Raw genomic sequence first — 25,804 nt, forward strand, 5'->3', positions numbered from 1 at the left:
ATCTCCTCTGGTATTTCAGCTCTGAGGGAGCAAAAATATATATTTCCCTGAGGTTTGAATTCAATCTGGTGTGTAACCTGTTGCACCACTACAAAGTCCTGTTCAGGTTTCACAGTCTGCTTATGAGCAGGGTCTAAGGTGGAAGCAGAAGCAGTCTAGAAAATCTTCAGGGAGTTTGTTTTAGTTCTTAGTATTTTCATGTGTCTTTTTACCTTTAAAGATGTCTATTGATATATTTTATACCTTTTCCTTACCTAGCAGCACAAAAGAGTAGGACAACCTCCCTTCTCATCTTTTGGGGGCTTCACTACCTGAAGAAGGAAGGACAAGCTGGCTCTACACTGAAGTGCAGATCACAAGAGAAACATTATTATTGTATTTAATAAATATATAATATTTAATAAATATAATAATAATAATAATATTATTATTATTAGCTCTTCTTAAAACTGTGTGGAGGAAGATATAAAATCAGTGCTGGCACCTGAAACAACAGGAAGCTTTGATAATCTGACTCCTTTTTCTCCACCTTTCCTTGATCAGCAATAGCAGATAGTGTTCTATGGTCAGAATTCCTCATTGTCTTGCAAATCAGGGGCAAGTCCTCTGAAAGCAGATAACTTGCATGCATGCTAATTCTGTAACTGCCCTCATGCGAGAGGACTTTCTGGTGAATTAATTTACCTGTTATTCAGGCAAGTACTCCTTCCTCAGCCTCCTTCCTGAGCTATGGGTACTTTGGGAAAGCTTAATGAAAGTAGAAAAGAAAAAGGTTAGAGGAAAGGAGAGGGGAAGAAAAATGTCTAAATGTGGTTTTATTTTAGAATGGCAAAACCTCCCTTTGTAAAAATGAACTAAGACAACAGAAGAAGTGCAGTTTCTGAACAGAAGTGCTGTTTTGTGCTACTCCTGAAAGAATTTGACTTTGTCTTGTCAACCACAAGTGATGGCAGAATGCCAAGTCTCTTTTCAATTGGTTGTCTTGAGTATTTGCTGATGTTTCTGAATGAATGTTGATCAAAGGAGCTCAAAATGGATTTAACCTTTTAGATCTACCACTTAACTAAAAAGATATTTAATACATTGAAATTATATTAAAAATTTGGTCAGCCTGTAACTATTATTCAGTCTGTATTTTCTGTACTTATAATAAGCTACTCAGTTATTGGAAGATTTTTACTGACAGCATCTAAGCAGAGTACTTTTTAAAACATATGACTAGTTATAATTAATTGCTCCATAAATAAACTAATCTTAAAAGCACTCCACTGTTAACTTTTTTTGAGAAAATAATAGTCATCTTCCATATCCAGTGAGGTAGAAGAAAACAATCAACAGATGCAGGTATGAATTGTTTCCAGTCCTTGTACCTACAAAGTCTCCTTCCACTATGTTCTTACCTAAAAGCAACAGGGAAGGACTACACAAATGATCAGAGGGATGGACAGTGAGCATAAAGGCTTCTGGAATTTTCTGGAATTTCCGTTCAGCACAATGTAGAAAAAAATTGCAGAAATATAAACTAAAAAATATATGAAAAGAGACGAAACCCTCTTTTGTTTAGTTCCATCAACAAATAAATCAAAACCAAACACTTTTGAGATTTTTATCTTCTGTCTCTCTTGAGTTTTTAAAATAGATACCAGAAGTTGTTTTGGAAAAGTGCAGCACACACCTATTTTTTGAGTGTATGCAGCACACACCTATTTTTCCAGGAACTGTTGAATTCCTGTGTGGTGAGACAATTAGATTATTTTTGTCCCAGATGAGGATGAAAGAATCTTAAAGGCTTTTTTGTAGGCTAACCTGCACCCACTGAATTAGAGTTGAGGGGTTTGAGCACCAAATATTAAATGTATTAAATATTTAGATTTTAATACTTCACTGAAAACAATGTAAACCTAGGCTCCACATGCTGAACTCACCCATGAATAGTTCTGGTTTTAAGACTAATCTCTGTCTAGAAGTCAGTGCAATCAGAAATAGCTCCTTTTACAAAATACCCCATAGAATACATGTAATTTTTGTTGGCCTCATTAGTTTAATTCTCCATTCTTTTCTTATTTACTCAGAAGCCACTAGCACAATCTGTAGTTGAGAACCATAGGGCTAGACCCAACATCAGGTCAGTTAAAACAAACTTCATTCTGCCATGCTCTACAAGTATCTCTGAAACATAAATATACAAATAAACTATACAGAGGTATAGTTTCTTAACAGATTTTCCAAAAACATATTTTGTCCATTACTCTTCCTCCATTTTGGAGAAGGCACTTGCTCTTAACACCTCCATGCAATTCACAAGAATCAGAGCTCCAGTTAACTCTCGCCACTGTTTTGTTACTGGGTTTTTCATTTTATCCAAGGCTGATTGTAGGTCTTGTAAGACATCCCTATAACCATCTCCATAATGGGCAGCCCAAGTGTAGAGAAAGTCATATGCAGGTTTCCACATCATCTGAAAATAAAGGGGAAAAAATAATGGCAGAAATTTAATTATTGAAGAAAAAAAAAATAGCTAAATAGTTGAAAAGTCACAGAAAAGAAAAGAGAAAATAAGTGTTTAATCACTAGGCATGCTGAAATGCTTTATAAAAAGAGGCACGTTGATATAAAAACTCCAGTAATCTTATTTACATTATTTCTATGAAACTCTCAAATTCTCAGAGAGGTAAATAATAGATAAATTCATCACTCAGATGATTATCACCAAGTCAAAATATATCCTTGTCTGAAACTATAAGTCAAAGAACAAGAGAGGAAGGAAAATACTTTTCATCTTTTGCAATGCATACATCCATGTCTTAGGATGGGGTTGTGTATTCTATTTGTTATTTGTTAGAGGTGTGGCAGTTATCTTCTGTTAATTGGGCAGTTTTTCTTTATCTCTTCCACAACCAATCCTCCCTCTGGTGAGATATCTTCTGTTAATGGGTCATTAAGTGTCACTGCATGACTGATAAAATTACATCATCCCATTGTGAGAAGCTCCACCCAGAGGGAGGAGCCAAGCATTCCTACCTGGATATAATGTGAGATTTGGAACACCAGAGACAGCTTTTTCCCACTGTATTCGCAGAGGAGCAGCTGTCTTCTCCAATGGATTCCTGGAAGAAGACCAGGCCCATCTACACCACTACTGGACCTTCAGAGGAAACACCACCTTTCTACAGGATCACTGCTTCAACAGAACCACACCTGTCATTACAGAACTGCAGCCACCATTTAATGGGACTGCTACCAACACCCTGACCCACAGGGTGTCAGGTCATATTCTGACTCTGTCAGTGGTTTGTTTTCTTTTTTGTACTATTGCATTGGTATTTTTAATTTTCCTAGTAAAGAACTGTTCTTCCTATTCCCATATCTTTGCCTGAGAGCCTCTTAATTTCAAAATTATAATAATTTGGAGGGAGGGGGTTTACATTTTCCATTTCAAGGGAGGCTCCTGCCTTCCTTAGTGGACAGCTGTCTTTTCAAACCAAGACAACCCAGTAACAGTTTCCCTATTTGGTTGTGCTTTTGATGGTTACTGCCCCATTAATCAACATCCTACTGTCGCTCTACTCAGCCTGAAAATTTTAAACACGCTTTTTACCTTTCAGAAATGTTTTCTGACAACAGCAGCAGGAACTTAATCTGGCTACTGCCGTAAAAGACAATAAAAGATGCTTCTAAAAAGATGTCAGCATCCTCAGGCGAAGGAGAATCTCCAACCTTTTTTGGCTACAGGGGCAACATTGTGGCAAAGGATGAGGGAAAGGTTGAGGTACTTAATGCCTTCCTTGCCTCAGGCTTAAATACCCAGACCAGCTGCTCTCTGGGTATCCATTCCACTGAGCTGGAAAACAAAGATGGGGAGCAGAATGAAGTCCCCTTAATTAATTTAGATTGGCTATTAGGAAAAAAATCTTCACTGAAAGGTAGGTCAGGCATTGAAACAGACTGCCCAGGGAAGTGGTTGAGGCTCCATCCCTGGAGGAATTTAATCACATGTTGGTACTTAGGGACACGGTTTAGTGTGGACTTGGAAGTGCTGGGCAAATTAGGCAGACTGACTGGCTGAATTTAGAGGTCTTTTACAACCTCAATGATTCTATGATTCTAACATGATTTATCTGTAAAAACTATTTTTAAAAGGGGGAGAAAAACACCCAAACACTCTAAAACAGGCAAGTCAAAAGCTTTTGTAATTTTTTTAATAAGGACATAACATTTTAAAAATTTCCTGCAAGAAACAAACGAAATTAAAAGATAGGTTTCCAGTGCTTTTTTGTTTTTCAAACTACAATTTATTTGGTTTATGCCAAACAAATGGACCAGATCCTTAGCAGGTGTAATTTGTCATTGGTCTAATGACATTAATTAAGTTATAGTGGTATGATTCAGATACCAAGCTGGAATTTTATCTTTCAAAGTGCTGAGTAAATTTGCTCAGTTAACCACCAAAATAATTCTTTTCCCAGCTACTGCTTTTCCAAATGTTATTTGGGCAATCAAAGTTCTGTTTTCCTTTTCCTTATTGGCAATAAAGGTTTTGCAAACAGCAGTTGAGTTAACAGTTGCAGGGATGATGCACAAATCCACAAAGAAACCCATGATTCTCCTAAAAGGTTCTGTCATTCACTGTTTTAACAGGAACATACCATAGTCATAACATATTCATAGTTATAAATGTGCATGGACTGATGACTGTACATTTATGTATATACACAAAAGTGAGCATTTTTTCCTCTTTTATAAAAAAAAAAACCACCAGTTTTTATGGTTGTGAAGGATAATTCTGAAGTAAATTAGTTATTTCCTCAATATTATCTTACTAATTTGCAAACAGTACACAACATAAAGCTTTACTTCTTTAATTTAAGCTTTATTTACTTGATCCCTGGAGGAACTGAGTAGGAGGAGAATTTCTTTGCTCATAGCTCTGAAATTTCTCCATAGTTTTGGGCTGAGATCTTTCAGCTTACCCAAGACTGATTCTGTCATTGTTTCTGTAAACATTTCCCTCAAATTCTGCTGGCATACCCAAATGGGAAAAAAAAAATTAGACTTACAGCCCCACAATCTCATTGGTCTAGTGTAGTCTAAACTTATGGTCTCCCAGTCTGATTAGTCTAGTTTCTACCTTGAGTTTCAGTAATAAAAAAGTGCCTGTGCATTTAGTGAATTTTCTCATTTTTGATCCACAGGAGAGCAAGGTATCATCATTTTCCCAACTGAATAGTGCAGAATTTTTCCTTTAAGCAAGTCTATCCTAAATCATAACCATAAGGTTACAGAAGGAGAGGAGAAAAGTACATTAGTGGTAGGTGGGAAGAAGGAGATTGATTAATTCTTTTGGGTTTTTTTTAGAGAGGCTAAATTGAAAATTATTTTTTAATGTACTACTGTAAATGTGAGATATTATAACATATTTTAATGAACTAAAGCAGGTCATCACCATTGTATTTATGTTGGAACCAGAAAGTTTCTGTATTCCAATTTTTAGCTTGATAGCCAAAGTAGCCAAAAAGAAAAGCTGGTATCTCCTGAAATTCTCTTACTGGCTATGCTTTTTTCTGGGTCTCTTTCTTCCTTTTCTTACATTCCTGTTAGACTGAGATGTTTAAAGAATGAGGGTATAGTCTTCTGTCTTCACTAGAATGTGAAAAGACAATGAATATGAAAAGATGTTATGCTTTGACTTATGCTGATGGTCAATCTGACATTGTAATAAGACAATTGGCTGAAATATCCTTAAACACAATCCTTGGTTTCCTCTAATCTAGCACAACTGATTTTTTTTTTTTTAATCTAAGACAAAAGAAAAGAAAGAAAGAAGAAAAAGGAGAATGTAGGGATCAAAAGCTTTACAAACTGGTCACCATTGATGCATAATTATCTCATCACATTACACTAGTACTGCAAACAGAGCAGCGGTTCTAAGGCAGATTCTTCTCCTCAGCCACGTACTCTAATGCAATGGGTGAACTGAATTGCGTTCAAAACTCCTGAATTGTATCAAAACAGAATCTCGGGCAAAATATTAAATCATTGCAGCATCCTGGTCAAGTCTCATCTCAGCTATGTGCATGAGTCTTCCCTCTTTCCTACTCTCTCTGCTAAGTACACAAAAATGACACCTATATCCACTGCAAAGTGATTTGGAATTTACTGATTAAAAACACTTCATAATCTATGCACCAATTGTAGGTACCTCAAGTTGCCTCTGTGACCATCTGCAAGAAGATTTCTTCCACCAAGAAAAATATGAAGTCTAAAAGCAGAAACATTTTTTAACCAATCAATCCTTGGTGGGGAATGAACTAGTTAATACTTTCATATAATCCTCAATAACTAGTCAAATTTTATTAACCTCCCCCAGCTTTGCTGGAGTTCAGGTTTTAAGGCAAAAAACTACTATCAGTAAAAAAGTTAGAGGTCAGAAGAAAGCACTGATCTTCACTAGAAAGTACTGAAATTTAGGTTAGATTCAGAGGACATTGAGGGTACTGAGTGATCCCACAAGACAACAGTTCTAGAAGCCTTGTGCTTTGAACTCACAATGATGTGGACAAGCACAATTAAAAAGTTCACCCAAAACCAATAAATCCCCCATAGGTACACTATAATCTTTGAGAAATGACACAGAAATACAGCAAAATTCTGATCTTTGATTGCTTATTGAATGTTCTCTGAAAAAATAGAGTGCACTGTATTATGGGCTTTTAATTATGATGAATTTGAATGCACTATGTTTTTTCAGTAGACATTGTCACTGAAAGGCAGAGAATTGTCTGGGTGGTTTGCCATAAAAATAATACAAAAAAAAAAACTCTTGAAAACAAATTAGTAGGGTGTATGAGGTAGAAGGTAGGCTTCATGGAAAATCAAAACCCATTCAAAGCAAAGTGTTTAAAAATTTTCTTAATATAAAAATAAATAAGCATGATGCTGGAAAAACAGATATAAGATTGTTTTATTTCTACTGTCTATCAGCAAAGGGGAAACATTCCCAAATAACATGGAGACCAGCAGAGCTATATATTGTTCATGTCAATAATTCCTTCTGTAGAAAGCTGGGGGTTTGTTAGCCAAACACCGAAAGCTTAGTATCTAGAACAAAAGTGTAGGAAATCAGACAAGCCACTGCCTAACAGTAAAAAAGAAAAAAACCAAGAGAGTAGACATGGGATTGGAAAGGCTGATAATTTTATGAGAAAAAATTGGAGGAAGGTGCATCCAGACTGAAGTACCCAGAAAAGAAAAAAAATATACAAAATAGCTCAAAGAGAAAAACTGGATCTGAGAAGGAGACAGTGATTGCAAACAACAATTATGGAGACAATTTTGTTGAAAAGTACAGAAGCACATGAGTAAACACATACAATTTTGATCAAATATTGACTGGGAAGAGAGGGCAGAGCATTCAAAAGGAATAGCAGGTAGTAGTTCATTATTAGAGCAGAAATATCTTGATACTTATCACCAAGCAGATGAAAACAAGATGACAGATGCACTGTTTTAGACAGTGGAAAGGAATGGAAAGGAAAGATTTGCAGGGAATAAGTAGAATCAGCTACAGGGAAATAGAAAAAGTAAGAAAAAATTATCTTGAGTAGTTGTGAACCTGTGAATAGGAAATAGCAATTCCTTTGGCACTAAGAGGTGAGAGAAAGGGAATGCAGTCTGGATCATGTACATTACCTGCAATAATCAGGACATGATGGCATAGGCAGAGGGAGAGTCAAGCCTGAATGTAAGCTCTCAAGTCAGAAAGATCATTCAGCAATGCTCATAAAAAAAGGGATTTTCAGAGTAAAAACCAGTCTGGAACCTAGAAGTCATTGGCACATAACTCTGTGGGAAAGAATGGAGCTACTGCATGCTTTGGTGTTAGAGGAGAGAAGGGCAAGAAGTAACCTGGTAGCCCAGGCAAAGGTATGCCAGGAGCAGAGTCTGACCCTCAGGTCAGCAAGTGTCCACCCCAAGTCTTGTGGCATGTCTGACATTGCATGGATGCCACGAGTATCTCTCGTCACCTCAAATGGCACTAGAGATTTAATTAGGCACCAAAATTGCTCCTTAGATTTAAATGCACTAAAATACATCTGAGAGGATAAACTGACTTTTATACAAAGCTCAAACTTCTGTACAAGAAAAAATGCTTTATAAAGGAAAAAATATATATATATATAATGATCTACCTGAAAAACTATAAGCTTAAAGCATAGATTTGCCACATTCATACATCAGAAGTGAAATTGGTGTCAGGGCTTCCAACCTCTTCTCATGCTTCTTAAGCTAAATGATAAAAAGTGTTACACTGGCACAGAAAAGTATTAATGATAGAAGTCAGCTTCCTTTTTTCCTTTTTGTGGAAAGCAAAAGCTGTACAGAGTGTGATTAGAAGTGGCTCCTGCAAGCACTGGCTGGTCCTCCTCGCTTTGTCTGAAATGACAGCAGAGGTGCGAGTGAGGTTAACAAGTGGCCAGGACAACAAAAAATGATTGAACCTAGCCCTGAAGCTCAAGACAGGAACTGAGACCTTTAGTGGACAGTGCAAAAGGAAAGAAGCCTGCAAAACCAGGAAGAAGGAAGGTCCCTGGCTGTGTTTGTGCAGAGGAGGAAATGTGCATGCAGTGTTACACCAGCCCCTTACCTCCAGAGCTACTGCTCCATTTTTCCCATGGTGGGGCACTTCATAAGCCTCTATTTGCTGCTTTGTGAGGCGGGCTAACTTCTCCGCAAGCTCCCGCCAACTTTTGCCAAGCTTGACAGCTGCAGTCAAGATGATGGTGTCCTGGGTAAGACGTGCCACTAATCCCTGGCAATCTATTTTCAAAAGTGCCTGCAACAATGATTTTCATTAGTGATCCTTCACCAGTAATTACAAACAGAACATTTAAATTTAATTTTATAGCACTATTCTGCCTTTCTACATAAACAGGAAGACTTTTTTTACTTTTGAGCTCTTACAAATATGTGGGTTTTTTCCTACAAAATGCCAACGCTTTTAGAGGAAAAATGCCCATGAGCTTAAGGAAAAATATCAAGCTGGCATTCAGCTGCTTCAGCATTCCAGTGTCAAGTGGGTCCTGCCAAGCTTACAGATCCTGAAAGAAACCATACTTGTCCAACAAAAATATTTGGGACAAAAAAAAATTAGCTTCTTAGAAGTATGACATGAAACTTGAAAATTAAGTTAGAGCACTATTATACTAAGATGTGGTCCTTAATCTAGGGTTTTATATGGAAAATCACTGATCACATTGGCCAGCACCTTTTGATTTACTCCTCCCACAAAACTAACAATTTTTTGACCACTAAGGAGAAATGCAAACATGAAACCTTTCCCTCCTCCTTGCCAAAACAGCATTTAATGACACTCAAATTAAAATAGTTGAACAAGTAAAACCTTGAAATGTAGATATGTTGCATACTTCTTTCTTTATTTGTTTGGATAAAAGCTAATGGGAAAAATAAATGTTGGATTTTTTTTCCTTCTCCTCACATTAATACCAAAATATTCCACTGAAACTGTTGAGGTTTTCAAGGAAGGATCAAGAGCAAGATACAGAAATTTTTTGGTTTTTAGATACTGATTTTTACTGAAATGCCAAGCATTTCTGCAGAAATCAGACATACGTGTGATTTAATTTTAAAGTATTTACCAATAAAATCCTCACAGCAAACAATAGAACTTTGGTAGACAGAGTAGTGAGAAGCTGACTACAGTGTATTGCACAAAATTCCCCTAAACTGGAGACAAAGTTGTTCAGTTTGTGTTTGCTCTGATAAGCAAGAACCCTATAAAACACAAAAAATGGAGGTTTCTTAAAAGAAGTAACTGAAAATTCTACCCAAAAATTACATGGATGACATCTAGATTTATATCTAGCTCTACAAAGAAAAGGACCTGTATTGTCACTTTCTAGCAAAAATACACAAATCTCACAAAACAGGACATTGAGCAACCTGGGCTAGTGAAAGGTGTTCTGCCCATGACAGGGTGGTTGGAATGAGATGATCTTTAAGGTCCTTTCCAACCCAAACCATTCTATGATTCTATAAGCTTAATCTAATTATGCCCTACTTTTTGCCTGTTTTGTAATGAACTGTGTTTCACTGTGTTCAGTTAAAAGTTTGGACAATTTTCACATTTAGGACCCCCTCTCCTTTTTGTAAAGAGAGACAGACTTTGTACTTCATAACGGCTCAGTTTTATTCCACTGAGTTTGATGTGCTTTTAAGAATTTGAGTGGCCACTGCTGCCAAAACTTTCTGAATCCTGCTGAAATTTCTGTCAACACTTCAAAGGGGACAGACTAGTTTTGAGAAGTAAACTCAGTTGAGGTTTACAGTTCAGGATAGTGAAAAGGCTTTAGATGAATAGCTACAATGTGAGTTTTTAAACATTCATTTTTGTAATATTTTATTTTCATATCAGAAATTTAATTATCTTCTGTCCCTTAACAGGTTGGTCAACTTTTCTGTCAGAGCCAAGGAGAGTATTAAGTGACCATTAATTTCAAACTAATTTGCACACAGATCAGTAAGTAAATTAGTGTTGTTAATAGTGCCACTTATTACCTGGAAGTAATTAGAATAAACTTTTGATTCATATTTGGCAGTATTTAGTCACATAGAAGTTGTCCAATGGCTTACAAATGAGGTCCATGAAATTACATACTGAAATACTTGCAATATCCTTCTTAGGCCACTACAGCATTGACTATGAAGTTGTAAGGTGTGGATAGAAAATCTTGCCCTCAACATTTGGATCAAGATGTCCCTTTTAAACATATGACTCATATATATCTATGACATATAGATGATACCTATCTATATCAATGTATGTATAGTGGAATTCCCACAGTATAGTAATGTTACTTAATACTTCACAACAGGAATGTGAATTTCTCAGGAAAGCAATTTACCAAGACAAATGACAAAACAGTTTCAATCATGGCTATTTAAAAATGAAAAAAGTCATCTTAGTCAACCTACCAAATGAACACAGTTCATGGAGCATTAACACAAGCCTGTTCAGAATTAATTAATATCAAAGTATTTTCCTTCATGAGAGTTTGGATGTATTTTCCACCTGTTGGTGTCTACAACTTTTAGTAATATATTCAGGTTTTTAAAGATCCTGCAAGGATACAGAATCATGTTTTCTTGTTCCTACATTACTAATGAGTAGTTTCTTGGCAATACATTCCCAACAAGCCAGTTAGCTCATGCAATACTTACAACAATGAGTTCATAAAGAAATAGTCTTTTTTTTTTGTTAGCATGGCAGTCTTGCTTCATCTTTTTCACAACATGTGCAACTCTTTCTGATTCTTTATCAATATGTGCCTCATTAAAGTCATCCAAAGACATATGTGAATATCCCAACACCTCAGCTAAAGCTCTCCAGTCATAAACACTCTCTGATACTGTAGACAGAACTACCGAGTAGATATAAGTCAGTTTTTTGAACGGCAATGCAATTTGTTCAACAAGATTCCTGGTTGTTAGCTCACTATCAGCAGTGTCCATAGCTTGTTCTTTAGAAATCACTTTAATGTTTTTGCAATGTACAAGACCAATCTTTCTTCTGAGAACACCCACATACCACTCTTTCACTTTAGTTTGTCCAATGGCTTTAACTTTATCTTCACCAAGCAATGCTATTGTGTCTCCTTTAAAATATTCCAACAAATAGTCAATCTTATTCTGTCGCAACACAGTTTTCAAAGCCACTCCATAAGTATTGACACTCAAAGTTTTGTCTTGAAACTTGGGATATTTTATTGTTGGTATCAAAAGCCATGGTGCAGACTTGATTTCTTTGCGGTTTTGTAGGTGCTTTGGCCTATTAATAATTCCACTTAATTTTGGAGCTGGATCAGGAGTCGTAACATGGAACTGTGTTACTTGGCTACTTTTCAAGATTTTAATCTGAACAAGGAAAACAAAGAAATGCATCTCCCTGCATCCAAGCATAGAAAACAGGAATTGTTGGCGGACCATTTCACCACTTTTCAACTCCTCCTTTTTAATATTTTTGCTTTGATCTTCCTTTTTTACTTGAAAGTCTGGATCACAGGATATCAAAGAAATATTTAGGTCTTGTGGTTTTTCAAGCAGAAATGTATGCTTTCCCCACAGCTGAAACACCACAGGAGGCATACTCTTCCCCCCTTTTTTAATATCACAAATCGTGAGTTTTCCTGGAACATAGTTATGACCAAAGACTGTAAAAACTGCTGTAAAAGATGGATGAATATATTTGGGACCATAAATTCCAACTGAGACTGTTCTATGGACATAGTCCCACACATTAGTGGCTGGAGACTGGATTTTGCTTGCTTGTACAGCAATCACTGCATACATCACATGACTTAGGTCTGTTAGCTTCACTTGTATGGTATCTTGATAAATATAGCAATTGTCTAGCTTCTTAAAAGGTCCTTCTTTGTTGAGACTAAAAAAGCACACAATATCACTCATAACTTGGCTGAGTGGATCATTCTTCACTTTAGCTGCAACTTTCACTTCTAGGAAAATGGCTTCGCTCGTGTTGAGGTTGCTCAGCGTAAGTTCTATCAGAGGACTTACTGTGCTGGACAGCTCATTGTTGCATGACAATGGAGGGTTAAGAATAGCCTTTAAACCAACTTCTTGGAATTCTCCTGGTAACACATGACCCACAGGGACATGAATGTTGATATCTGAATCAGGTAGCTGTACTGAGCCCCCTTCATGATCCAGTTTACAAACTACATGAATGTCTGTAGCTTGTGTTTGTGCCCACCCAGGGCTGTGGCTCATGGCTTCTAAATCCAGGCAGGACCGGGTGAGCTGTCGGTGGCTCAGCCAAGCCATCTTGTAGGCTTCACGGTCATTCTGAAGCCATGTCATATTGGAAGATGTAGTTTTTTGAGGCGCTGTCTTGTGAGGATTAAATCTTTGGTTATCAACTATATCCAGGAAGTCAGAGACACTCTTGGATCGTCCAGATCTTCTTGCTGAATTCTTTCTTAGGAGACAGTCAATATCTAGCTCATCACCTGAGGAATCCAAAGAGTCCCTATTGCTTGAAATTTTAGAGAACAAATAAGGTTTTTCCTTTAAAATGGAAAGACGCTTATTATTTTCATTTCTATTGGAAGCAGCTATGTCATGTACAAAAGGGTTGGATCCTGACAGTTCATTCCAGAAAGGATTAGTCTTGGAAACAGATTGAGCATGTTTGAATATGCCAGGCCAGTCAATATCCAAATCCAGTTTACTTTCATTGGCATCTGTTTAAAAGAAAAAAAGAAGCATTTCCTGAAGCAGAGAGACTTGAGATGTTCCAGTCATGTCCAACTGATAGTTTGTTAAACTAAGAGGTGACTAAATTTTCTTCCTCAAATGCACATAGATAGTTTCTGTATTTCTCCTTCAGGTTTTTAAACATTATCAAAGTTGATTTAATTAAGAATCTTACTTAACAGAAAGACTGCTAACAAATTAGTGCTGAATAACAAATTGGTGTTGAAGATTGTAAAGCGACTTCTTTGAGGCATTGATCATTATCAACTAGTATGATTATTAATTGGCATTGAGCATGATAAAGTTCCATAAGTTCAAACCATTATATTCCATTAATCTTTGGCCTCTTACAAAATGCTGTGAACTTCTTTCCTTTGTGTCTGTCTCTTTGCAAAGATTAAACAACTAGTTTCATTTTTCAAACACTGCAGACTGTACTGATAAATGAATTATTCAAGATTCCTTTTCATGCTAGTGCATGTGCATTTAATTGATAACAGCGCTCTTACAATTTATCTGCATGTGTGTGGAATTTGTTATACTAGCTTTCCATTAGAAAACAATCATTGATATAATTTATGAGACCTTGTGCAACATGAAGTTTGGAGAGAAATGTTTGTGTGACTACTAATTTTCTGAGATTGCATTTACATAGACAAATCTTGTTGCATAAGTGATATTTATATATGTTTTCTAATAAAAATACTCATTAATAGAAGTAATAATTATTTTTTCTGAAGAAGAAACATCCTTACATTTTATATCAGCAATTGCTCAGAGAAGCTGGTTTACAGTTGATTGCAACTCACCCTTCTTGCAATGGAATATCTGCAACTTTTTATACTAAGGGTTTCTATTACTTCATTTTGCCTTTTTTTTTTTCCTATATATAGAGGCTATACCATCCCTTCTTTATATATTCTTGCAGAGTTTAAATTTTAGAGAGAAAAGACATTATTTCTATATTTTTTCATGATATCTATTGCGACAATGCAACCCAGGATGCAACAAGCTATAGCTTACATTATTACACCTTCCATAGTACTTTCCATTTCCAAGGTTACTCTATACTGCTCAAATGCAAGCATGACAGTGCATACAGCCACAAAAAGAAAAAAAAAAATTAAATATTGGTACTTCTCTTTTTGTTTCCTTTTTCAAGTTGTAATAAAAAGCCAAAACCATGATGTCTTCCCACGGTTCCAGAAAGATCCCAGTTTGGAAGAACCAAGAACCAGGAATTTACCTGTTTGCCAGCTGCCTATCTACAAAGCTCTAACATTGTCTTGACAAGAGCCTTCCAGGTGAGCTTCCAGGGGTATTGAGCCGAGGGGCAACCTCCTTTTCCTCCTGCACTTTGTCTTAACCAGGGTCACCAGAGGGAGACATGTTGCTCAAGCACCACTGGAAAGTTCTTTTGTCTCTGCCCATAGGCCAAAATCTTTCCTTGTGCTGTGATGTTATTATAATCAGATCAGTATTGCATATTAAAAATACAGATTAATTAAGCCCAAAATAAATATGAGGGTTTTGTTTGGGTTTTTTCCCCATCCTAAAGGACATGTTTCTACAGGAAAAATATGAGCAGAAAACTCTGTCAAAGCCTGAGTCACTAGGACAGATGCTTTATCATGCCAAGAGCATGAGAAAGCACAACAATACAATTACTGGGGTGCAGCATGTCAGCAAAGAAATAATTCCTGCTCCACAACTTACACAGCAGGTGTCAGACTTGCTGTTATATCTGCTACTGGACAAGAAGCTAAGAGAATGCCTGCCTTGTGGAGGGCAAAATTTTCTCAGCTTCGGGGTTAAAATAGCAAGGAGATTAAATAAACTTTGCTAAGACTCCAGTTTTTAAATTGAGCTACCTTCAAAATTACCCTGCCTTCATGTTGTTAAAACCCTAAATATATCTAGTTTGGCTAAGAACTTCCTCTTCTCTTCCCCACCTTGATGCCCAGTAAACTTACTCTAAGTAGCATTTGTTAATGTAACATTAAAGATTTCAACTCTTCCTCCCAACCTGCCTGACCCAGAGTTTTGCAGAACTAAAGACTTTAGCTGGAGAGCCTTAGAACAGAAAATAGCAGAAGAGCCATACTGTAGCTGTCTGAAGGTGTCTGGTCATCCACATCAATCAAAGTCCCCTCTGACCGGCTTCGTGGAATCTCTCCACTGCTTAGGGAATCTGTTCCACTACTGGAAGAATTTTCCTCCTAGAAGACAGTTAAGCATATATAATATCAGCAAGTATGCAATTTGAAAAAGTGGAAACTGTTGAAGAATAATTGAGCTTGCTCCTCTAGTGTGACATGAAAAAAAAAAGTGAAGGTTAGATGATGAGTAAATTTATGAACTCTGCCCAAGAGCATCACAATCCTGAGTCTTACGACTGTATGTGCATCAAACCTGGCAGCAGTATAATGTGATACCCCAGCCCACAGTGAAATCAAATAACTCACAAAATTAATCTTGTAATTGGAACTGAGCCAACTACACAGTGACATCCATTCAGGTCTTGAATAAAATATTTTTTAAAAAATAAAATAGACATCCTACCTCCTATTTTCAGATAAGTTTGAGTAGAATTATTAAAGGGGAAGATCTGTATCTGTTACTTTCTATGCCAATTAATAGAAAGTATTTTTAACACTTTTTGCTTTATTATTCTTCTTATATTCCTCCCTGAAAGAAGATCAGGTTAGATTTCCTTCTAGTCAGTCCAAGAATGACTTAAAGTATCCTTCCTTAGAGACTACACCATCATAGCAACGGCCTAAGAGAGGATATCCAGGTCTCTCTTCTTCCTTGTTCTGGCTACAAGAAGTTCTGTTTCATTTTGATGCAGTCTCTTTGAGGCAAGCAACAGAAAGATGAGCCTCTCAAGGTGCATTACCTAATGCTGAAGAAAACAGGAATTGATGTGTCTCCTAAAGAAAGAGGAATTACAGAAGTTTCAAGTGAGCATTTAGTATCCTACATGCTGAAATTACTGTATCCCAGGAACAGAAGCTGGAGGAAATAAAAGATGTGAGATCTTTTTTACAGAAAAGCTCTTCAAGTTAGTGCTAAAAAGCAAGACATCATCTAGTGACTTTCCCAGAATTCTCTCACGCATCCTATATGTAATAAGATATAAATGCTGATGATCAACAGATACCAGAACCTTTTTGGGTCCATACATGGGATACAATAGCTTTGTTTGGGAGCCTGAAATATTGCAGCCTGTTACTACTGCAGCAAACATTGCAGTCTAAGTAGATCTCTTTTTATCACATTTAAAATAAAGAAAAAATTTATTTGGTCTGCTTTTGCTGTGGCTGTAAGGAAAAGAAATTTTCAGTTCCAGTTCCAGTAGGTGAGTTATGGGAAAAGGAAGCATACTTTATATCCAAGCATTACTGCAGAAAGCTGAAGCCAGCTGTTTGTTTTCATTGCCCAGTGCCATGGTTTAAGAGATCCATTTTTTCTCTTGCAAATGTAAATTGGTACTTACACAACTTACCTACAACTTACTTACACAACTTCCCACACTTACTCTTGTGGTGCTCTTACCACAAGAGGTACCTTCAGCTAATGGCAGTCTGTTCAGGTGCTGGTTGGTGCACAAGCAGCATGCAAGACAAAGCTCAACAGTCACCCAGCACCTCCAAGGGCTGTATAGATTTTCAGTTTCCTTTGTTACCAGAAACCTCTTTTATTTTGCCTTTGGAGTCCTGATTTTAGTTAGTTGGTAAAGCTAGCCTCCAATGCCAATACATTCTGGCTTCTGCTACTACTACCCCACCAGAACAAAATTGGAAACTAAAATGCCTCCTTAGTCCCAACACTATTAATTCCAAGATCTGGCATTCCTCATCTGTATAAAGATATCACTGTTTCTTCTGTCTCTAAGTGAGGCTATTTGATAACATATACAGACTTCTTCAAAGGAAATGCTTTTTGCTTTGCTGCTGCATCTCAAGAACTGAACACATTGTATAAACATGCAAGATAATGATCTTTGGCTTCTACATACACACTGTGGAGGTTTAATCATGCCAGCATAAGGTATCTATAGTCTAAAATCTCAAAAAATTTACAAAAAGTAAGTCTTCATTTTACAGTACCAGTGTACTTGTTGCCAGCACGAATCTCTGACTGACAACTTACTGACAATTCACATGTGAATTTAAGAGTTCTCCAAATAGTTAAAACACCTACAATTATTTCAGTAGCTGCATAAAGTAGGAGGCAGTAAATAAGGATGATGAAAGGACACAAGAGGCTAAAATAGGAAATCCATGGAGAAGGGAGAAGAAGAAAGGAAGAGAGAAAGAAAAACAATCCCTTTACACAGGGGTATTATATTGAAAGAGACATGACAAAAGACTGCATGTGGAAGTTTTTTAAACAAAATAAGGACTTCTGCAAATAGAATAAACCATTTCCTTAATGTTCTCTCTGGGAATTCCTCAAAATGTTCATCACTAGCCTGGCATGGAGATAGAAAAGACAGATACTGAAAAAGGAAAACCACTTTCAAAAATAATCCTCCACCCCCATGAAAGCATTTCTTGGTATGACAAGATGATGAGGGATCCCTGTGATTGAGGCATGTCTTCAGGCCAGCCAAGCAGAGGATGAGAGAAGGGGGAGATATAAACATTCCTGGGCAAAAGAGGACCGCTTTTGGCCAGCATGTCAAGGGATGTGGGAAATGCTAGGGACAAGCTGTACCCACACCCCTGGTACTGGGCAATGTGCCTCCTGCACAGGGTTAGATCAGCTGACACCAGGGTCAGGTCCCACCTCTTCTCTGTTCCAGCCTGAGTGCTGAGAATGGCTAAAGCCCCAGTTTCTTTCTATGAGACTAAGAAAATAAGAAAACCAAATGCTTACCCTTTTCCATGAATACTTTCTGTGATAAAATAGCATCCCAAATTAAACTTTTGATAGCACAAACCTATTAACTAGGAACTTACCTGAACAAATTCTGAAGAACAATCATTCACAAGAGAAGTGAGGTGTATGCATATGGGATAAACAGGCATACTGATCAACATTGAAAGGGAAAGGTATAAAAAGCTTTCGCTGCAAAAAGAGGATGAAGAACCAGAGACCAAGCTTTTCATTTGCTGTAGCAAGTGAACAAGAAAGATGTAAACTGACACGTGTTTAATGGTGCAAGGAATTATTTGACTGATGGCACGTCAATTCACAGTGGGAAGTCAGGAGGGAGTGAAAAAGTGAAGAAGTTGGAAAGAGATCAGCTGTGGAGGTGACCACTGAGTGAACCTGAGTGACTGCTGAGCGATGTGGCATTTTTTTGAGGGCAAGCAACAGTTTGCCAGGTACCTTCTGCTAGGGATTGCTTAACCCATAAGAGCATGTAACTCAGGACCCAGAGCACTGCTGGCAGCACTGTTATAGAGGAAGAAAAATGCTCTAGATACCCTAGAAGAAGAAATTCTTGGGCAGAAAGTTCAGTTTCACAGAAGTCAGGAGACAGATTTGCTGCAGACAGCATTTTTGCTGCATAAAATGACTCCAGAAATTTCTTCCAGGTTTTTCAAGATTCAAGTGCACCTTGTTTTTTTTCCTAGTCTCACTACCAAAAAAAACATATCCTGCTGTGTCTAAAACAGTGGTAATGAAGAAAATAAGAAAAGCCCAAAGGCAAACACGTTCCCACTGCCTTTGCCTTCAAAAATAAGAAAGAACACATTCCATTGTGTTTTTTAAGTATCAACATCCCAGAGCAAAACACTAGCAATTTATATTCCATTCTACCTTAATCCTTCTTCAAAAGCAAGTTTGTTAAGAATAGAGCTCTCCTGTGGCCATGTTTCTCCATGGACTTCTACATGTTCCCCACACAGACGATGCTACCCTAATTCAAAAAGATTCATGGCCTTTGTGTCAAGGATGAAGTCCATGCATTAGCAGTGACAGATCAAGGAACAGACACAGATGTTGGTGATGTGTCTCATCCCTCAGGCTCATTTTTGGGTTACATGGGGGAAAATTACTTCCTACTTATGTAGGAAGTATGTTAGACTTTCAAGTTTCTTTCTGAAAAAGGAGAAATATAAATGCATCATAATGTTAAATAAAATGCTCCTCATCTAACCAAATACTGAGTATACTGAATTATTTAAATTCTATTATATAGAGAGAAGAAAAGGAATTCTAAAGAGACAGCAATACACAGAAGAGGGAGTATGCCAGAAGGACTCCACATCACCAAACCACTGCCCGTTCTCAGCAGACTGATATATTTTTGAGCAATCATTAGCTACAGTAATAAGCCATATTTTAACTGTCCCTTGCTCTTGAGGCCTAGAACAGCTTTATGCAGCTCATAGTTCAATGAGAGGCTCTTGGACCCAAGTTACTAATCTTTGATGACAGAGCTGTACTGTAAGCAGTGGCAGTACAGCACAGCAAATGGAACATTCAGCTGAAGTGAGGAAGCCTTTGACTTATTTCAGTCTGCTGCATGTGAGGCAGTCAAGGAAATGTATCTGTATCTCACTTATAAGAGAGATAAAATTGGCTTTTAATGTTCCGCAGAAACATTAATGATTTAGTATGACCCAATAACTTGGCATTTTGACTGTAATTATAGAAAGGAATTTTCAATAGATATATCTACTAGTTTGCGCTGCTGTTAAACAGTTGCCAAGTTTGGTACCTACTTTTTCATTGTTCTGAAAATTTATCACCCTGTGGAAGCAGCAGACACATTCACATTGGATCCAGGGCTTAGACTTTCTGCAGACCCAACATTTGTCTGCATGGCTGCTTGGAACTGGCACAATCACTTTTATACTGCTTCACCTGAGCTGGAGCTAAAGGGTAGAGCAGGTACTCTCAGCACAACAAAAATGGGAATTGAAGTGGGTCATCCTCTCAGTACATTTCCACTATTTTGCAGGTGGGTTTTTATAGTCTCTGCTCAGGTCTGCACAACCCACAACTGACTGCTTTTCAGCCTGTTTGGGGAATGCTATGCAAACAAAAATAGCTATACTGTACACACTCCCTCCACAAGGCAAATATCCTTCCTTCCCTTCCACACATCTACACTTCTAAAACAGCTTGTCATAAGCATAAGTAGTAGAGTGTTTATTTTCAGTTATAACCTTCACATTTGGGAATATTGCTTTCCAAAAGCCTCAGGATTGTGTAGTTAAGTTTTGATGTTATCTTTTAGATTTTAGTTACGACTCTGAAATACTCCACAGTTTCACTTAGGCCTCAGGAAAAAAGAAATTTGTTGTCTTCTACATACATTACTTAATAACTTCTTCAAGAATAGGAAATGGAAAATAAAGATCTCACTAACAAATTACTTAAAGGATCCAACTTTTCACTATGAAATTGCAGTATTTTTTCTTTTTCATGAACAGAGAAAACATTGCAAGTTTATTAGCCTAGTTCTTCTATGGATGTCCTTACACCTACAAAAACAATAGTTAAAAAATCACACTGAATTCTCACTTAGTATGTATACATGTGCATGCTTTGGAAGCATGGTGAGTTTCTTCACTTTTGGTGGTTCTGTGAAGCAACGTTTGGTTCACAGACATTATAATACTACAAGTATTGTAATATTGTACTACTGACTGAAGCCAACAGCTGTTCCTCCAAAGTGGATATTGAAAGTACTCTGTAAGGAACACCTTTAATTTAGAAGTTTCATTGCAAAATAAAATTTCTGTTTCTAGGAGCCACAAGTGTTTCAATGTCACCATAATTAATGCATTAAACATTGCAGAGCAAAGCAAAGGCTGTATCTACCACATTCTGCTGCTTTTCCTTAGGTACTTTTAATGTTTGCTAGATGACACAGAAACCTCAGCTATCAACGTTTTTAATCAACCTAGAGAAGTGGGAGCTACCAGGATTCTCAAAATCTGTTAGCTATTTATATCCCTGTGAACTATAGCTGTGATCACAGGTTTTTAAGTACATGATACCTCCAAAGTACTCTATATTTCATTACCCTGATTTCTTCTCTTTCCACTAAGCTAGACTTTTTCTCACATCCAGGCTGCTTGCGGGAATTACATTGGGTCTTTAACTGAGCAGCTTGCTTGTCAGTGACAAGTGGAGATAAAGGCTGAGACATCTGCCCACTAGCTTGGCATAGAGAGCACTCCCAATCCTGCATAGTATTTATTATGTCCTTCCCTGGGAAGGGCTCATGTCTGAGTCTGTTAATGCCACAAGTCAGCTCTGTGCAGGATAGACATGAGCTGAGGTCTTTGAGGGAAGGAAGCAGTGGTGGGGGATATAAGTAGTGGTAGCACAGGCTGAAATCCTTTGCATGCCTCAGAGTCACTGGGGTATGACCAAAAAGAAAAAAAATCCTTCCTCTGTCCCAAAGACTTGATTCCGCCAACACTCTTCCAGCTTTTCCAGTTATATATAGAAAATAGCACATCTACTTTCCAGCCAGAAAACAAGCAAAGGATCTACTTTCCAGACAATCAAACCCAGGTCAAGTAGTGAAGTAATTCTTCAGTTCTTCCATAGAAACTGGCAATCAGGCACTTCTGAGTTACATGTTTCATAGAAATAATTACTTTCAAATTTAAGGGCTGAGCACAGGCAGGGACTTTCAGCACTTAAACGTCTCATCTGACCCAGTGATGTGATAAAAAAATCCTGCAAAAGCTGTGCTCTCTTCACTGCATCAGAGTAAAGCAGAATACATCAAGGAAATCACCCACAGAGAAAGACCAGTGTTTTAGTTGCTCATAGCTCTTAAAGCTCTTGAAATTATTATTGTAATTAATATTAACAGCAGACTTTGAGCACCCAAATCATCTGGCTATGTTGCAAATATGTAGGATGGTTTTTCTGCTATTTCAGTTTAGGAATGATATGACAAAGTGATGTAGCTGACACTATGGCAGGATCCAGTCTTGAACATCCAGCTGTGGAACTAAATTGCCTGTCAGTGTGCTGCCTGGATAGTGACACTTTATTTTGGACAGGTGTAGATTAAAGATGCATGAGCAAAATATGCAATAAGAGCCTTGCAGGAAATTGAACTTGATATCCAGGCATATAAAAGGTGCCCTTAGGCTTCTGCTGTCCTAGTTTCAGCAAATTGAGGTGAGTGCCCAGAGAAGGATATAGGGGGACACTACAATATGCTGTGCTTTTGATGAGATGAGGTACTAGAAAAGCTTCTTTCCATGAGTGCATAGAATTCTGCCTCAGCACAAAGGAAAAACATGTCAGAAAGTCTATACTGTCAGGTGGACCTTTTCACATGGAACACTTTGGTTTGATGTTGGTTAACTTGGAGTGGGGACAAAAAAACCCCAACACACATCCCAAGCAGAAAATGAATTAACATATTAATACACATGAAGAATTTCCTTTGCAAGGTTTAAACTATCTCAGGCAAGTTTTCAAAATGTATAAACTAGCGAAAAAGCTACCCCAGTTGTGTAGGGCAAGAATGGCATGGTGAAGAGGGGAGATACATCTCAATCAGTTGTTCCATTTCTCTTGGGAATTATAAAGGAAGACAAATACTGAGATGGCAGAAACAATGGGAAAAGTGTGACATGTGATCAGCTCAACATGGAAAAAATTAATAAAACAGGCAACTACTCATTTGGGAAAAATAATTATATTAAATATAGTAGAAGAAAGTAAATCCATTTGACAAGAATTCCTCTGGTTATAATTAGAGGTTAGTTCAGAGAGTTAATAACTGCAAGCATAATCATTCTTCAATGCATCCACAAACTACATTTTGCTCTACTTGACTGACCACATAACAGACACAGGGAACATGTACCAGCACTAATAGTATGTTTGATAGATCACAGTAATATTCGCAAGGAAAGGCTGTTACCTGTTTTTGTGTGTTTTGATCTCTTTCGACTGAAGAACTTGTTTAATAATCCTTGACACTTCAGGAACATGGCAAAAAGATCATCAGAGAGGGAGTCTTAATCACAGAGACAACTTCCAAGTTAAATGGCAGAAAGGGAACTTTTCTTTGTTGCTTTTTATGGCAATTACAGTTCCCCAAGTTTGGTTGGATCTTTTCTCCAGAAGTGAGACATCATTGCATTTAAAACATTTGTGCCTGTGTTGTTAATAATAGTCTGAGCTGTCCATTAAGTTACACCTGCCAATATTTTAAAGTTATTTTTGACAATGTAATTTTGAAGGGAAGACGGGAGAGGAGTTCATTAAAATGTATTTTGTTCTCTAAAAGCCAAAAACAGCACCTCTCATTATACTGCAGACTCTCCCTTTACATAACAATCACTCATGCTCTTGACAAGAAAAGGCCCAATTATTTCTATCAAATAGGATACATGTTTAAATGGATAGTTTCTCTACTAATTAAGGACATTTCAACCTCTGAACCATACTCTCAACTACTACTCTTAATAGTATTGTTAACTGAATACTTTCACTGAAATAATATGACTGTCAGTTTGATTCTAAAATGGTAAATATCCACTAACGAAAATGAAGTCAGAGAAAGATAAACTGCCATGCAATATCAGGTCCCATTTAATGATCCATCTCTAATTACAGAAGACTTCACATTTCAGAGGAAAAAGGAAGAAGTCCTAACTATGCAAATGAGGAACTGCTACTTTCAGTATTGCTGGTAGTTTTAGAACCAAAATGACAGTGATTCTATTAAGAAAAAAAATTAAATATAGTGTTCATTATCACAGAATGAACTGGGGATCACAAAATTTCTGGGGATCTTCTTCTGAAGGAGCAATCAACTTCGGGAAGATTTGAGGCAACAAGTTTCCAATAAATTGCATGCCTTTATGTGTCTAAATTTAGTTTTTAAATCTAGCTGCTTTACAGGATCATTCATTGAACTGTCTATTCCTCCCTGTTTAGAGGTGGACATCTATACTTTTAGTTGTTAATGTTTTGTATAATAAGCAGAATAACATGTTCAATCTCATCCATTTTTATGCAGCAGTTACAGTCACTCTTCAACAAATTTCTCTTTACAGAAGTGGAAGCAAGAAGTGTAAGAAATAATTGTTCCAGGTCTCTTCTTCCTCCCATCCCTATATTTTTTAATCATCTTCATTCTCTTCACTGCACCATGTATCCAACTGTATTTTCAGCAGCAGTTCTCCTTCTGGTGATGCACACCATTAGCCTAGATGCAGTACCTCTGTGGAAAGCCAGTTTTCCCACCCAGGAAAACCACACTATTATAGTGCGATTGATAGTATTACCCACTGGAAGCATCTTAAGGCTGTGTATTCTTTTGTCCTGGTTCCCTGAACAACTCAGACACAGAAGCCACTCATGAGGTTCTCACCAGACAATTGGCTGATATCCAAAATTAATCAGTGAAATGTTTGTACAATTGTATACCACATTAGCCCAGGCATCCCTGTGCTGACTTTTATCTCACATTGTCCCTATTCCCTCCAAAAGCAACAGCAGAGCTCCAACTTGCTTTTCCTGACATCCCTGTCCATCAGGTTGCTACAGGCACCCTACCTTCCCACTGGTTCCCGCTCTTCCTTCTGAGCCAACATCAGTGAGGGCAAAATTTGATGAAGCAGCTGAGAGAGTTCTAATTGCTCAGGAATAGTCTGACCTGGCACTATACACTCATGGGTGCCTAATGATGCAAGGAATCTGTCCCACACAGCTCTATAATATTTTACCATACCATTTGCCATGAAGAAAGCTTAATGTTAATAATAACTTAATGTTATTTCTTCTCTGCATTTAATATGGCAGTGGTGCAAAGAGAAAGAAGGCATAAAGTTGTTGCTTCCTTCTTTCTTATTTCCTTCCCTATCTCCACACAGGTTCACTGGCTATGACACTCTGTTAGAGATTTTGAGGGAATAAGCATAGGACAGAAAATGAGGATGTCAGTGGCTCAAGCTCTATAACATAAAAGACTCTCCAGTCACATGTCAAAGGGCAAAAAAAAAAAAACCCCAAACCAACCCATAAATTATCATAAATTTCATACTTTTACATGCAAAAAATAGTCAGTTTAGTTGCAGAAAAAATTTCATTTGTCCTAAAAAATCTGGCTGACATCCTGAACTAAAAGCAATGTCTGAAGAGATGTAGTCACAAATTGCTTAGAAATTAGGACTGAAAGCAAACTTATTAAATTCCCAAATTGAGTTTCTCAGGCACCCCTGCAGAAAATCTCAAGACAATGATTCAGAAATGCAGTTGATTATACTTCATCAGTTCAAAATATCTGTCCAGACTTTTATTTCAATTTTTCTGTCTCAGCAAGCTTTACCATTTTTCACCACAGTTGAAGTTATTGCCTTTTCAGCGGAAGTGAAAAGCTGTAGATTAGTAACTCTTAGATAGAATCACAGCATTTATACAGTATGTTATGTCCAGCTTCCCCTTTGGTCTGTCTCCTTTCCTCCTTCCAATAAATAAAAACCAAACAAAACAAAACAATTAAAACCCAAACAAACAAATAAAAAACCAAACCAAAAACCCCAAACCAAACCAAAACAAAAAC

The 25,804-nt window shown here is 37.3% G+C and overlaps 1 protein-coding gene across 1 annotated transcript in view; it reads right to left on the reverse strand.

The window, feature by feature from the left end:
- Positions 1-442: 442 nt before the first annotated feature.
- Positions 443-25,804, reverse strand: part of MACC1 (MET transcriptional regulator MACC1) — a 34,370-nt gene continuing 9,008 nt past the window's right edge. The window contains exons 2-5 of the mRNA XM_053999829.1: positions 15,395-15,509; positions 11,239-13,277; positions 8,645-8,833; positions 443-2,458 (exon numbers count right to left, since the gene is read on the reverse strand). Of these exons, the coding sequence (XP_053855804.1) occupies positions 2,246-2,458; positions 8,645-8,833; positions 11,239-13,277; positions 15,395-15,509 (2,556 nt within the window). The 3' untranslated portion in view covers positions 443-2,245. The remainder of the gene's footprint in view (positions 2,459-8,644; positions 8,834-11,238; positions 13,278-15,394; positions 15,510-25,804) is intronic.

Source organism: Vidua macroura, chromosome 1 (genome assembly GCF_024509145.1).
Source record: "Vidua macroura isolate BioBank_ID:100142 chromosome 1, ASM2450914v1, whole genome shotgun sequence".
In the NCBI taxonomy this organism is placed as follows: Eukaryota; Metazoa; Chordata; class Aves; order Passeriformes; family Viduidae; genus Vidua; species Vidua macroura.